The sequence below is a fragment of the Saccoglossus kowalevskii genome, chromosome 5 (genome assembly GCF_978046115.1).
Source record: "Saccoglossus kowalevskii chromosome 5, keSacKowa6.1, whole genome shotgun sequence".
Taxonomy (NCBI): Eukaryota; Metazoa; Hemichordata; class Enteropneusta; family Harrimaniidae; genus Saccoglossus; species Saccoglossus kowalevskii.
In genome coordinates this window covers 39,615,294-39,627,623 of record NC_140645.1, presented here as the reverse complement: position 1 = coordinate 39,627,623, position 12,330 = coordinate 39,615,294, and the positions used below count along the sequence as shown (strand labels likewise).

At 38.9% G+C, this 12,330-nt stretch overlaps 1 protein-coding gene across 1 annotated transcript in view; it reads right to left on the bottom strand.

Annotated features, from left to right (window-relative positions):
* Positions 1-12,330, bottom strand: part of LOC100329037 (kielin130 protein) — a 138,295-nt gene that overhangs the window by 35,552 nt on the left and 90,413 nt on the right. The window contains exons 29-32 of the mRNA XM_085498999.1: positions 7,036-7,118; positions 6,093-6,189; positions 4,662-4,756; positions 172-348 (exon numbers count right to left, since the gene is read on the bottom strand). Coding sequence (XP_085355125.1) covers positions 172-348; positions 4,662-4,756; positions 6,093-6,189; positions 7,036-7,118 — 452 coding nt within the window. The remainder of the gene's footprint in view (positions 1-171; positions 349-4,661; positions 4,757-6,092; positions 6,190-7,035; positions 7,119-12,330) is intronic.

Here is a 12,330-nt window from a genome sequence, read left to right as displayed (position 1 = left end):
CCAAAACCTAATCAAATCTGTGCATCTATGCACCAAGTTTCATCAAAAATCAATGTATGGTTCTTGAGATATCAGACACACACACACAGACACACAAACAGACATACATGTACTAACTGCAAAGACTCCCTTTTTGTGCTTCGCACACAGGAGTCAAAAATGAGTTCATACCTGACAAGTACACAAGGAGCAGAAATCACCGGGCAGTTGAAACTGGTCACCATCACTATATAAAATACCATTGTAGTCACAGCTACTGCAATCTGAACAACATTCACCGAGTTTTACAAAGCCGTCAACACAATATACTGGACAATCCAATACATGGCAACCTATCTCTGCATTTATCTGTAAAGAATTACAAAACTATCATTACATAATACTGGACAATCCAATACATGGCAAACTATCTCTGCATTTATCTGTAAGGAATTACAAAACTATCATTACAATATACTGGACAATCCAATACATGGCAAACTATCTCTGCATATATCTGTAAGTAATACAAAACTATCATTACAATATACTGGACAATCCAATACATGGCAAACTATCTCTGCATTTGTCTGTAAGTAATACAAACTATCATTACAATATACTGGACAATCCAATACATGGCAAACTATCTCTGCATATATCTGTAAGTAATACAAAATTATCATTACAATATACTGGACAATCCAATACATGGCAAACTATCTCTGCATATATCTGTAAGTAATACAAAACTATCATTACAATATACTGGACAATCCAATACATGGCAAACTATCTCTGCATTTGTCTGTAAGTAATACAAAACTATCATTACAATATACTGGACAATCCAATACATGGCAAACTATCTCTGCATATATCTGTAAGTAATACAAAACTATCATTACAATATACTGGACAATCCAATACATGGCAAACTATCTCTGCATATATCTGTAAGTAATACAAAACTATCATTACATAATACTGGACAATCCAATACATGGCAAACTATCTCTGCATATATCTGTAAGTAATACAAAACTATCATTACAATATACTGGACAATCCAATACATGGCAAACTATCTCTGCATATATCTGTAAGTAATACAAAACTATCATTACATAATACTGGACAATCCAATACATGGCAAACTATCTCTGCATATATCTGTAAGTAATACAAAACTATCATTACAATATACTGGACAATCCAATACATGGCAAACTATCTCTGCATATATCTGTAAGTAATACAAAACTATCATTACAATATACTGGACAATCCAATACATGGCAAACTATCTCTGCATATATCTGTAAGTAATACAAAACTATCATTACAATATACTGGACAATCCAATACATGGCAAACTATCTCTGCATTTATCTGTAAGGAATTACAAAACTATCATTACAATATACTGGACAATCCAATACATGGCAAACTATCTCTGCATATATCTGTAAGTAATACAAAACTATCATTACAATATACTGGACAATCCAATACATGGCAAACTATCTCTGCATATATCTGTAAGTAATACAAAACTATCATTACAATATACTGGACAATCCAATACATGGCAAACTATCTCTGCATTTGTCTGTAAGTAATACAAAACTATCATTACAATATACTGGACAATCCAATACATGGCAAACTATCTCTGCATATATCTGTAAGTAATACAAAACTATCATTACAATATACTGGACAATCCAATACATGGCAAACTATCTCTGCATATATCTGTAAGTAATACAAAACTATCATTACATAATACTGGACAATCCAATACATGGCAAACTATCTCTGCATTTGTCTGTAAGTAATACAAAACTATCATTACAATATACTGGACAATCCAATACATGGCAATCTATCTCTGCATATATCTGTAAGTAATACAAAACTATCATTACAATATACTGGACAATCCAATACATGGCAAACTATCTCTGCATTTGTCTGTAAGTAATACAAAACTATCATCACAATATACTGGACAATCCAATACATGGCAAACTATCTCTGCATATATCTGTAAGTAATACAAAACTATCATTACAATATACTGGACAATCCAATACATGGCAAACTATCTCTGCATTTGTCTGTAAGTAATACAAAACTATCATTACAATATACTGGACAATCCAATACATGGCAAACTATCTCTGCATTTGTCTGTAAGTAATACAAAACTATCATTACAATATACTGGACAATCCAATACATGGCAAACTATCTCTGCATATATCTGTAAGTAATACAAAACTATCATTACAATATACTGGACAATCCAATACATGGCAAACTATCTCTGCATATGTCTGTAAGTAATACAAAACTATCATTACAATATACTGGACAATCCAATACATGGCAAACTATCTCTGCATATATCTGTAAGTAATACAAAACTATCATTACAATATACTGGACAATCCAATACATGGCAAACTATCTCTGCATATATCTGTAAGTAATACAAAACTATCATTACAATATACTGGACAATCCAATACATGGCAAACTATCTCTGCATATATCTGTAAGTAATACAAAACTATCATTACAATATACTGGACAATCCAATACATGGCAAACTATCTCTGCATTTATCTGTAAGGAATTACAAAACTATCATTACAATATACTGGACAATCCAATACATGGCAAACTATCTCTGCATATATCTGTAAGTAATACAAAACTATCATTACAATATACTGGACAATCCAATACATGGCAAACTATCTCTGCATTTGTCTGTAAGTAATACAAAACTATCATCACAATATACTGGACAATCCAATACATGGCAAACTATCTCTGCATATATCTGTAAGTAATACAAAACTATCATTACAATATACTGGACAATCCAATACATGGCAAACTATCTCTGCATTTGTCTGTAAGTAATACAAAACTATCATTACAATATACTGGACAATCCAATACATGGCAAACTATCTCTGCATTTGTCTGTAAGTAATACAAAACTATCATTACAATATACTGGACAATCCAATACATGGCAAACTATCTCTGCATATATCTGTAAGTAATACAAAACTATCATTACAATATACTGGACAATCCAATACATGGCAAACTATCTCTGCATTTGTCTGTAAGTAATACAAAACTATCATTACAATATACTGGACAATCCAATACATGGCAAACTATCTCTGCATATATCTGTAAGTAATACAAAACTATCATTACAATATACTGGACAATCCAATACATGGCAAACTATCTCTGCATATATCTGTAAGTAATACAAAACTATCATTACATAATACTGGACAATCCAATACATGGCAAACTATCTCTGCATTTGTCTGTAAGTAATACAAAACTATCATTACAATATACTGGACAATCCAATACATGGCAAACTATCTCTGCATATATCTGTAAGTAATACAAAACTATCATTACAATATACTGGACAATCCAATACATGGCAAACTATCTCTGCATTTGTCTGTAAGTAATACAAAACTATCATTACAATATACTGGACAATCCAATACATGGCAAACTATCTCTGCATATATCTGTAAGTAATACAAAACTATCATTACAATATACTGGACAATCCAATACACGGCAAACTATTTCTGCATATATCTGTAAGTAATACAAAACTATCATTACAATATACTGGACAATCCAATACATGGCAAACTATCTCTGCATATATCTGTAAGTAATACAAAACTATCATTACAATATACTGGACAATCCAATACATGGCAAACTATCTCTGCATATATCTGTAAGTAATACAAAACTATCATTACAATATACTGGACAATCCAATACATGGCAAACTATCTCTGCATATATCTGTAAGTAATACAAAACTATCATTACAATATACTGGACAATCCAATACATGGCAAACTATCTCTGCATATATCTGTAAGTAATACAAAACTATCATTACAATATACTGGACAATCCAATACATGGCAAATTATCTCTGCATTTATCTGTAAGGAATTACAAAACTATCATTACAATATACTGGACAATCCAATACATGGCAAACTATCTCTGCATATATCTGTAAGTAATACAAAACTATCATTACAATATACTGGACAATCCAATACATGGCAAACTATCTCTGCATATATCTGTAAGTAATACAAAACTATCATTACAATATACTGGACAATCCAATACACGGCAAACTATCTCTGCATTTATCTGTAAGTAATACAAAACTATCATTACAATATACTGGACAATCCAATACACGGCAAACTATCTCTGCATTTATCTGTAAGTAATACAAAACTATCATCACAATATACTGGACAATCCAATACATGGCAAACTATCTCTGCATATATCTGTAAGTAATACAAAACTATCATTACAATATACTGGACAATCCAATACATGGCAAACTATCTCTGCATATATCTGTAAGTAATACAAAACTATCATTACAATATACTGGACAATCCAATACATGGCAAACTATCTCTGCATTTGTCTGTAAGTAATACAAAACTATCATCTCAATATACTGGACAATCCAATACATGACAAACTATCTCCCAAAAAATACAGCTTGGCAAATTTGTATTATCAGGTGATAGCCTCATAATAACACATACCGTACCACATATGATAAATCTTACCTCACACATACATTGTACACAGGGATCAGACTCTGAGATCCAGGATTCACCAACCATGAAAGAATCCTGTCCATCATTTATTGTACAAAATGTGTCTAGATAATAAAACATAGCACAATAATTACTAGGTACAGATTGAGATTAATAAATTGAAGTGTGTTAAAGATTTATAGTCACAATCAAGTCAGTCAGTTTTTACTGGTTTGTTGGTTATTTTCAAAAGTATTTATTTTGACCTAAAATGAACAATAATAATAATTAGCATTGACAATGCTAATTCACTTTTCTGTATTTAATGCCAAATTCCATCACTAGCAGCAATCCCAAAGCTGATAAAAGTAAATCCACATAGCAAAATGAATTAATGGACAGATGAGTGGCCAATTAAGTAAATCTAGGTAGCCAGATAAATGAGTGAACAGATGGGTGGACAATGGTAAATTAATGATTTAACAAATAGGCAGTTACCAATTCAGTAAATCTAGGTAACCAGGTGAATGAATAGACAAATGGGTGGACAGTGGCCAATTAAGTAAATCTAGGTAGCCAGGTGAATGAATAAACAGATGGGTAGACAGTGGTCAATTAAGTAAATCTAGGTAGCCAGGTGAATGAATAGACAGATGGGTGGACAGTGGTCAATTAAGTAAATCTAGGTAGCCAGAAGAATGAATAGACAGATGGGTGGACAGTGGTCAATTAGGTAAATCTAGGTAGCCAGGTGAATTGACAGACAGATGGATGGACAGTGGTAAATTAAGTAAATCTAGGTAGCCAGGTGAATGAATAGACAGATGGGTGGACAGTGGTCAATTAAGTAAATCTAGGTAGCCAGAAGAATGAATAGACAGATGGGTGGACAGTGGTCAATTAAGTAAATCTAGGTAGCCAGGTAAATTGACAGACAGATGGGTGGACAGTGGTAAATTAAGTAAATCTAGGTAGCCAGGAGAATGAATAGAGAGATGGGTGGCCAGTGGTCAATTAAGAAAATCTAGTTAGCCAGAAGAATGAATAAACAGATGGATGGACAGTGGTCAATTAAGTAAATCTAGGTAGCCAGGTGAATTGACAGACAGATTGGTGGACAGTGGTAAATTAAGTAAATCTAGGTAGCCAGGAGAATGAATAAACAGATGGATGGACAGTGGTCAATTAAGTAAATCTAGGTAACCAGGTGAATGAACAGAAAGATGGGTGGACAGTGGCCAATTAAATAAATATAGGTAGCCAGAAGAATGAATAAACAGATGGGTGGAGAGTAGCCAATTTAGTAAATCTAGGTAACCAGGTGAATGAAGAGACAGAAGGGTGGACAGTGGTCAATTAAGTGATCTAGGTAACCGGGTGAATGAATCAACCATGGTTTGACAATGGACAAATAATTCATTCATTGCATGGGATCATTGGTTAAGAATTCATTTTACCCACCAGCACATTGTGGACAGCAATCACCTTCCATAATAGTAGTAACATCACAGTCGAGAGGAGGACATATTTCTCTGTCACCACATTCAACATTACCAAGCTACAATGAAACAAGTCATGTCATGACATGACAGAGTCTCCGTTGTTCAATAGTAAACAAAACTGAAATGAGTCAAAACTTGAAACACATGCTTGTCATTGTGTGTGACATGATGTACAATGTAGTTGTAAAATTTCGTTGCAATCAGTCAGGCATATAATTATATATATATAACCGCATTTGTCAATACACCATACATTACCCACTAGTCTGCATTTTGACGTGCATCAAGATCACATTATGATTAGTGTATGTCTCAAGTTTGATCGAAATCTATGAACAACTGAGTTCTCATTTCAGAATGGCATAAATACTTGTGATTCATTATATTCTGTAACAATGTCATATAGCTCTTTGGGAAACTCCTAGTGTTACATGGGATATATCCAGTGTACTTCTTTCTTAATATCTTTATGCCAAAGAAGTCTACATTGGTAAGACAACACTTTGAGATGTCATGCTCAATTTTGATTGTCATTCAGCCATTTCAACAATGATTCTACTGCTATCAAGCAAAATTTGGCAATTCAACTTCCAGTTGAAAATCTTGCCATCTGACCTCTAGCTGTTGATAATGTTTCAACACTGTTTGATCAGTTGCGTTCATGGAGCATAAACTTAAAGAACAAATGTAGCCTACCATTGTTGTTTATGCTATTTATTCATAAGAAAAAAAATCCAATAGACACTATCATTATTTATACCATTTATTTGTAGTCATGTGTGCTATTAAATAAGTTAAAATAAAGATAATGGTTATTTAGCTATCCCAAGACACCAATAACTTCAATAGGTTCAGTTAATCAATATATAGATAAGTTAAAACAAATATTGTTCAATGCTTACCGCACACAGGCAAGTTTTACAGAAATCACCCAACGGATGTATTTGGCCACCATTTAAAATGAATTGTCCATCATACACACAGTCTGAAATACAATAAACAAGACATGAATGTCACAGTCCCCGTTATTTAATTATAAAATACTCATGTCAAAATAATACATGGAACATCTGCTAACCATTGATTTAATATGTACTCTATGTGGGTAAAACTCATCATAAAGTGATTTCTCTTAATCTGATAACGGAAAACTTTCATTGACCCGGGTCCAAAATCACAGAGTACACAAGTGCAACCAAACTATGTCTCATACATTCATAAATCTGAGTAAACCTTGATGTACCTTTAATAACAACTTGACTTCTTTGTTAATTCAGGTCTTTGTATATTACCAGGACCTGGGTTTGTTTCATTATCACCACTATAATTCCCCATCAAAATGTAGCCCTGACACCCCTCTACATTTTCCACTGAGATTTGTAATGGTATGTCCCATATGTCACTAATTTAGATCAAGATCATGACATCACTAAAAATCCTAGCATTACAATCTAAGCTAATTATTTATTCTGAGCATGCTCATTTGTTCTCTCAGTGGTGTTGGGATAGGTAATTTTGGACGAAAATCATGAAAAAGACCCACTTGGGATTTTAGGGAAAAAAAATTACGTGCATATTTGGCAGAGACTTGTTCATCAACCTGCCAAACTTCATTGATATCTGCTGCAGAATTTCTGAGAAAATATTAGAGACATCACAGACGAAAAATTCAAATATGAATTAATTAAAAATTACAACTCACTAAAGCAGTTTGAAACATAAGTAAGAGAAGGAACACTCACTGGGTGGCAGCAGAGCTGAGCAGTGAAGATGACTGTTATACCTACCTTGACACACAGGACAACATTCACTAGGTGGCAGCAGAGCTGAGTAGTGAAGATGACTGTTGTACCTACCTTGACACACAGGACAACATTCACTGGGTGGCAGCATAGCAGCGAAGATGACTATTGTACCTACCTTGACACACAGGACAACATTCACTGGGTGGCAGCAGAGCTGAGCAGTGAAGATGACTGTTGTACCTACCTTGACACACATGACAACATTCACTGGGTGGCAGCATAGCAGTGAAGATGACTATTGTACCTACCTTGACACACAGGACAACATTCACTGGATGGCAGCAGAGCTGAGCTGAGCAGTGAAGATGACTGTTGTACCTACCTTGACACACAGGACAACATTCACTGGGTGGCAGCAGAGCTGAGCAGTGAAGATGACTGTTGTACCTACCTTGACACACAGGACAACATTCACTGGGTGGCAGCATAGCAGTGAAGATGACTATTGTACCTACCTTGACACACAGGACAACATTCACTGGGTGGCAGCAGAGCAGAGCAGTGATGATGACTGTTGTACCTACCTTGACACACAGGACAACATTCACTGGGTGGCAGCAGAGCAGTGAAGATGACTGTTGTACCTACCTTGACACACAGGACAACATTCACTGGGTGGCAGCAAAGCTGAGCAGTGAAGATGACTGTTGTACCTACCTTGACACACAGGACAACATTCACTGGGTGGCAGCAGAGCTGAGCAGTGAAGATAACTGTTGTACCTACCTTGATACACAGAACAACATCCACTGGGTGGCAGCATAGCAGAGCAGAGCAGGGAAGATGACTGTTGTACCTACCTTGACACACATGACAACATTCACTGGGTGGCAGCAGAGCCGAGCAGTGAAGATGACTGTTGTATCTACCTTGACACACAGGACAACATTCACTGGGTGGCAGCAGAGCAGAGCAGTGAAGATGACTATTGTACCTACCTTGACACACAGGACAACATTCACTGGGTGGCAGCAGAGCTGAGCAGTGAAGATGACTGTTGTACCTACCTTGACACACATGACAACATTCACTGGGTGGCAGCATAGCAGTGAAGATGACTATTGTACCTACCTTGACACACAGGACAACATTCGCTGGATGGCAGCAGAGCTGAGCTGAGCAGTGAAGATGACTGTTGTACCTACCTTGACACACAGGACAACATTCACTGGGTGGCAGCAGAGCTGAGCAGTGAAGATGACTGTTGTACCTACCTTGACACACAGGACAACATTCACTGGATGGCAGCAGAGCAGTGAAGATGGCTGTTGTACCTACCTTGACACACAGGACAACATTCACTGGGTGGCAGCAGAGCAGAGCAGTGAAGATGACTGTTGTACCTACCTTGACACACAGGACAACATTCACTGGGTGGCAGCAGAGCAGAGCAGTGAAGATGACTGTTGTACCTACCTTGACACACAGGACAACATTCACTGGGTGGCAGCAGAGCAGAGCAGTGAAGATGACTATTGTACCTACCTTGACACACAGGACAACATTCACTGGGTGGCAGCAGAGCTGAGCAGTGAAGATGACTGTTGTACCTACCTTGACACACATGACAACATTCACTGGGTGGCAGCATAGCAGTGAAGATGACTATTGTACCTACCTTGACACACAGGACAACATTCACTGGGTGGCAGCAGAGCTGAGCAGTGAAGATGACTGTTGTACCTACTTTGACACACAGGACAACATTCACTGGGTGGCAGCAGAGCAGAGCAGTGAAGATGACTGTTGTACCTACCTTGACACACAGGACAACATTCACTGGATGGCAGCAGAGCAGTGAAGATGACTGTTGTACCTACCTTGACACACAGGACAACGTTCACTGGGTGGCAGCATAGCAGTGAAGATGACTGTTGTACCTACCTTGACACACAGGACAACATTCACTGGGTGGCAGCATAGCAGTGAAGATGACTATTGTACCCACCTTGACACACAGGACAACATTCACTGGGTGGCAGCAGAGCAGAGCAGTGAAGATGACTGTTGTACCTACCTTGACACACAGGACAACATTCACTGGGTGGCAGCAGAGCAGAGCAGTGAAGATGACTGTTGTACCTACCTTGACACACAGGACAACATTCACTGGGTGGCAGCAGAGCAGAGCAGTGAAGATGACTGTTGTACCTACCTTGACATACAGGACAACATTCACTGGGTGGCAGCAGAGCTGAGCAGTGAAGATGACTGTTGTACCTACCTTGACACACAGGACAACATTCACTGGATGGCAGCAGAGCAGTGAAGATGACTGTTGTACCTACCTTGACACACAGGACAACATTCACTGGGTGGCAGCAGAGCAGAGCAGTGAAGATGACTGTTGTACCTACCTTGACACACAGGACAACATTCACTGGGTGGCAGCAGAGCAGAGCAGTGAAGATGACTGTTGTACCTACCTTGACACACAGGACAACATTCACTGGGTGGCAGCAGAGCAGTGAAGATGACTGTTGTACCTACCTTGACACACAGGACAACATTCACTGGGTGGCAGCAGAGCAGAGCAGTGAAGATGACTGTTGTACCTACCTTGACACACAGGACAACATTCACTGGGTGGCAGCAGAGCAGAGCAGTGAGATGACTGTTGTACCTACCTTGACACACAGGACAACATTCACTGGGTGGCAGCATAGCAGTGAAGATGACTATTGTACCTACCTTGACACACAGGATAACATTCACTGGGTGGCAGCAGAGCAGAGCAGTGAAGATGACTGTTGTACCTAGCTTGACACACAGGACAACATTCACTGGGATTGTAGCAGAGCAGTGAAGATGACTGTTGTACCTACCTTGACACACAGGACAACATTCACTGGGTGGCAGCAGAGCTGAGCAGTGAAGATGACTGTTGTACCTACCTTGACACACAGGACAACATTCACTGGGTGGCAGCAGAGCTGAGCAGTGAAGATGACTGTTGTACCTACCTTGATACACAGAACAACATCCACTGGGTGGCAGCATAGCAGAGCAGAGCAGGGAAGATGACTGTTGTACCTACCTTGACATACATGACAACATTCACTGGGTGGCAGCAGAGCTGAGCAGTGAAGATGACTGTTCTACCTACCTTGACACACAGAACAACATTCACTGGGTGGCAGCATAGCAGAGCTGAGCAGTGAAGATGACTGTGATACCTACCTTGACACACAGGACAACATTTACTGGGTGGCAGCAGAGCAGTGAAGATGACTGTTGTACCTACCTTGACACACAGGACAACGTTCACTGGGTGGCAGCAGAGCAGTGAAGATGACTGTTGTACCTACCTTGACACACAGGACAACATTCACTGGGTGGCAGCATAGCAGTGAAGATGACTATTGTACCTACCTTGACACACATGACAACATTCACTGGGTGGCAGCAGAGCTGAGCTGAGCAGTGAAGATGACTGTTGTACCTACCTTGACACACAGGACAACATTCACTGGGTGGCAGCAGAGCAGTGAAGATGACTGTTGTACCTACCTTGACATACAGGACAACATTCACTGGGTGGCAGCAGAGCTGAGCAGTGAAGATGACTGTTGTACCTACCTTGACACACAGGACAACATTCACTGGATGGCAGCAGAGCAGTGAAGATGACTGTTGTACCTACCTTGACACACAGGACAACATTCACTGGGTGGCAGCATAGCAGCGAAGATGACTATTGTACCTACCTTGACACACAGGACAACATTCACTGGGTGGCAGCAGAGCTGAGCAGTGAAGATGACTGTTGTACCTACCTTGACACACAGGACAACATTCACTAGGTGGCAGCAGAGCTGAGTAGTGAAGATGACTGTTGTACCTACCTTGACACACAGGACAACATTCACTGGGTGGCAGCATAGCAGCGAAGATGACTATTGTACCTACCTTGACACACAGGACAACATTCACTGGGTGGCAGCAGAGCTGAGCAGTGAAGATGACTGTTGTACCTACCTTGACACACATGACAACATTCACTGGGTGGCAGCATAGCAGTGAAGATGACTATTGTACCTACCTTGACACACAGGACAACATTCACTGGATGGCAGCAGAGCTGAGCTGAGCAGTGAAGATGACTGTTGTACCTACCTTGACACACAGGACAACATTCACTGGGTGGCAGCAGAGCTGAGCAGTGAAGATGACTGTTGTACCTACCTTGACACACAGGACAACATTCACTGGGTGGCAGCATAGCAGTGAAGATGACTATTGTACCTACCTTGACACACAGGACAACATTCACTGGGTGGCAGCAGACCAGAGCAGTGAAGATGACTGTTGTACCTACCTTGACACACAGGACAACATTCACTGGGTGGCAGCAGAGCAGTGAAGATGACTGTTGTACCTACCTTGACACAC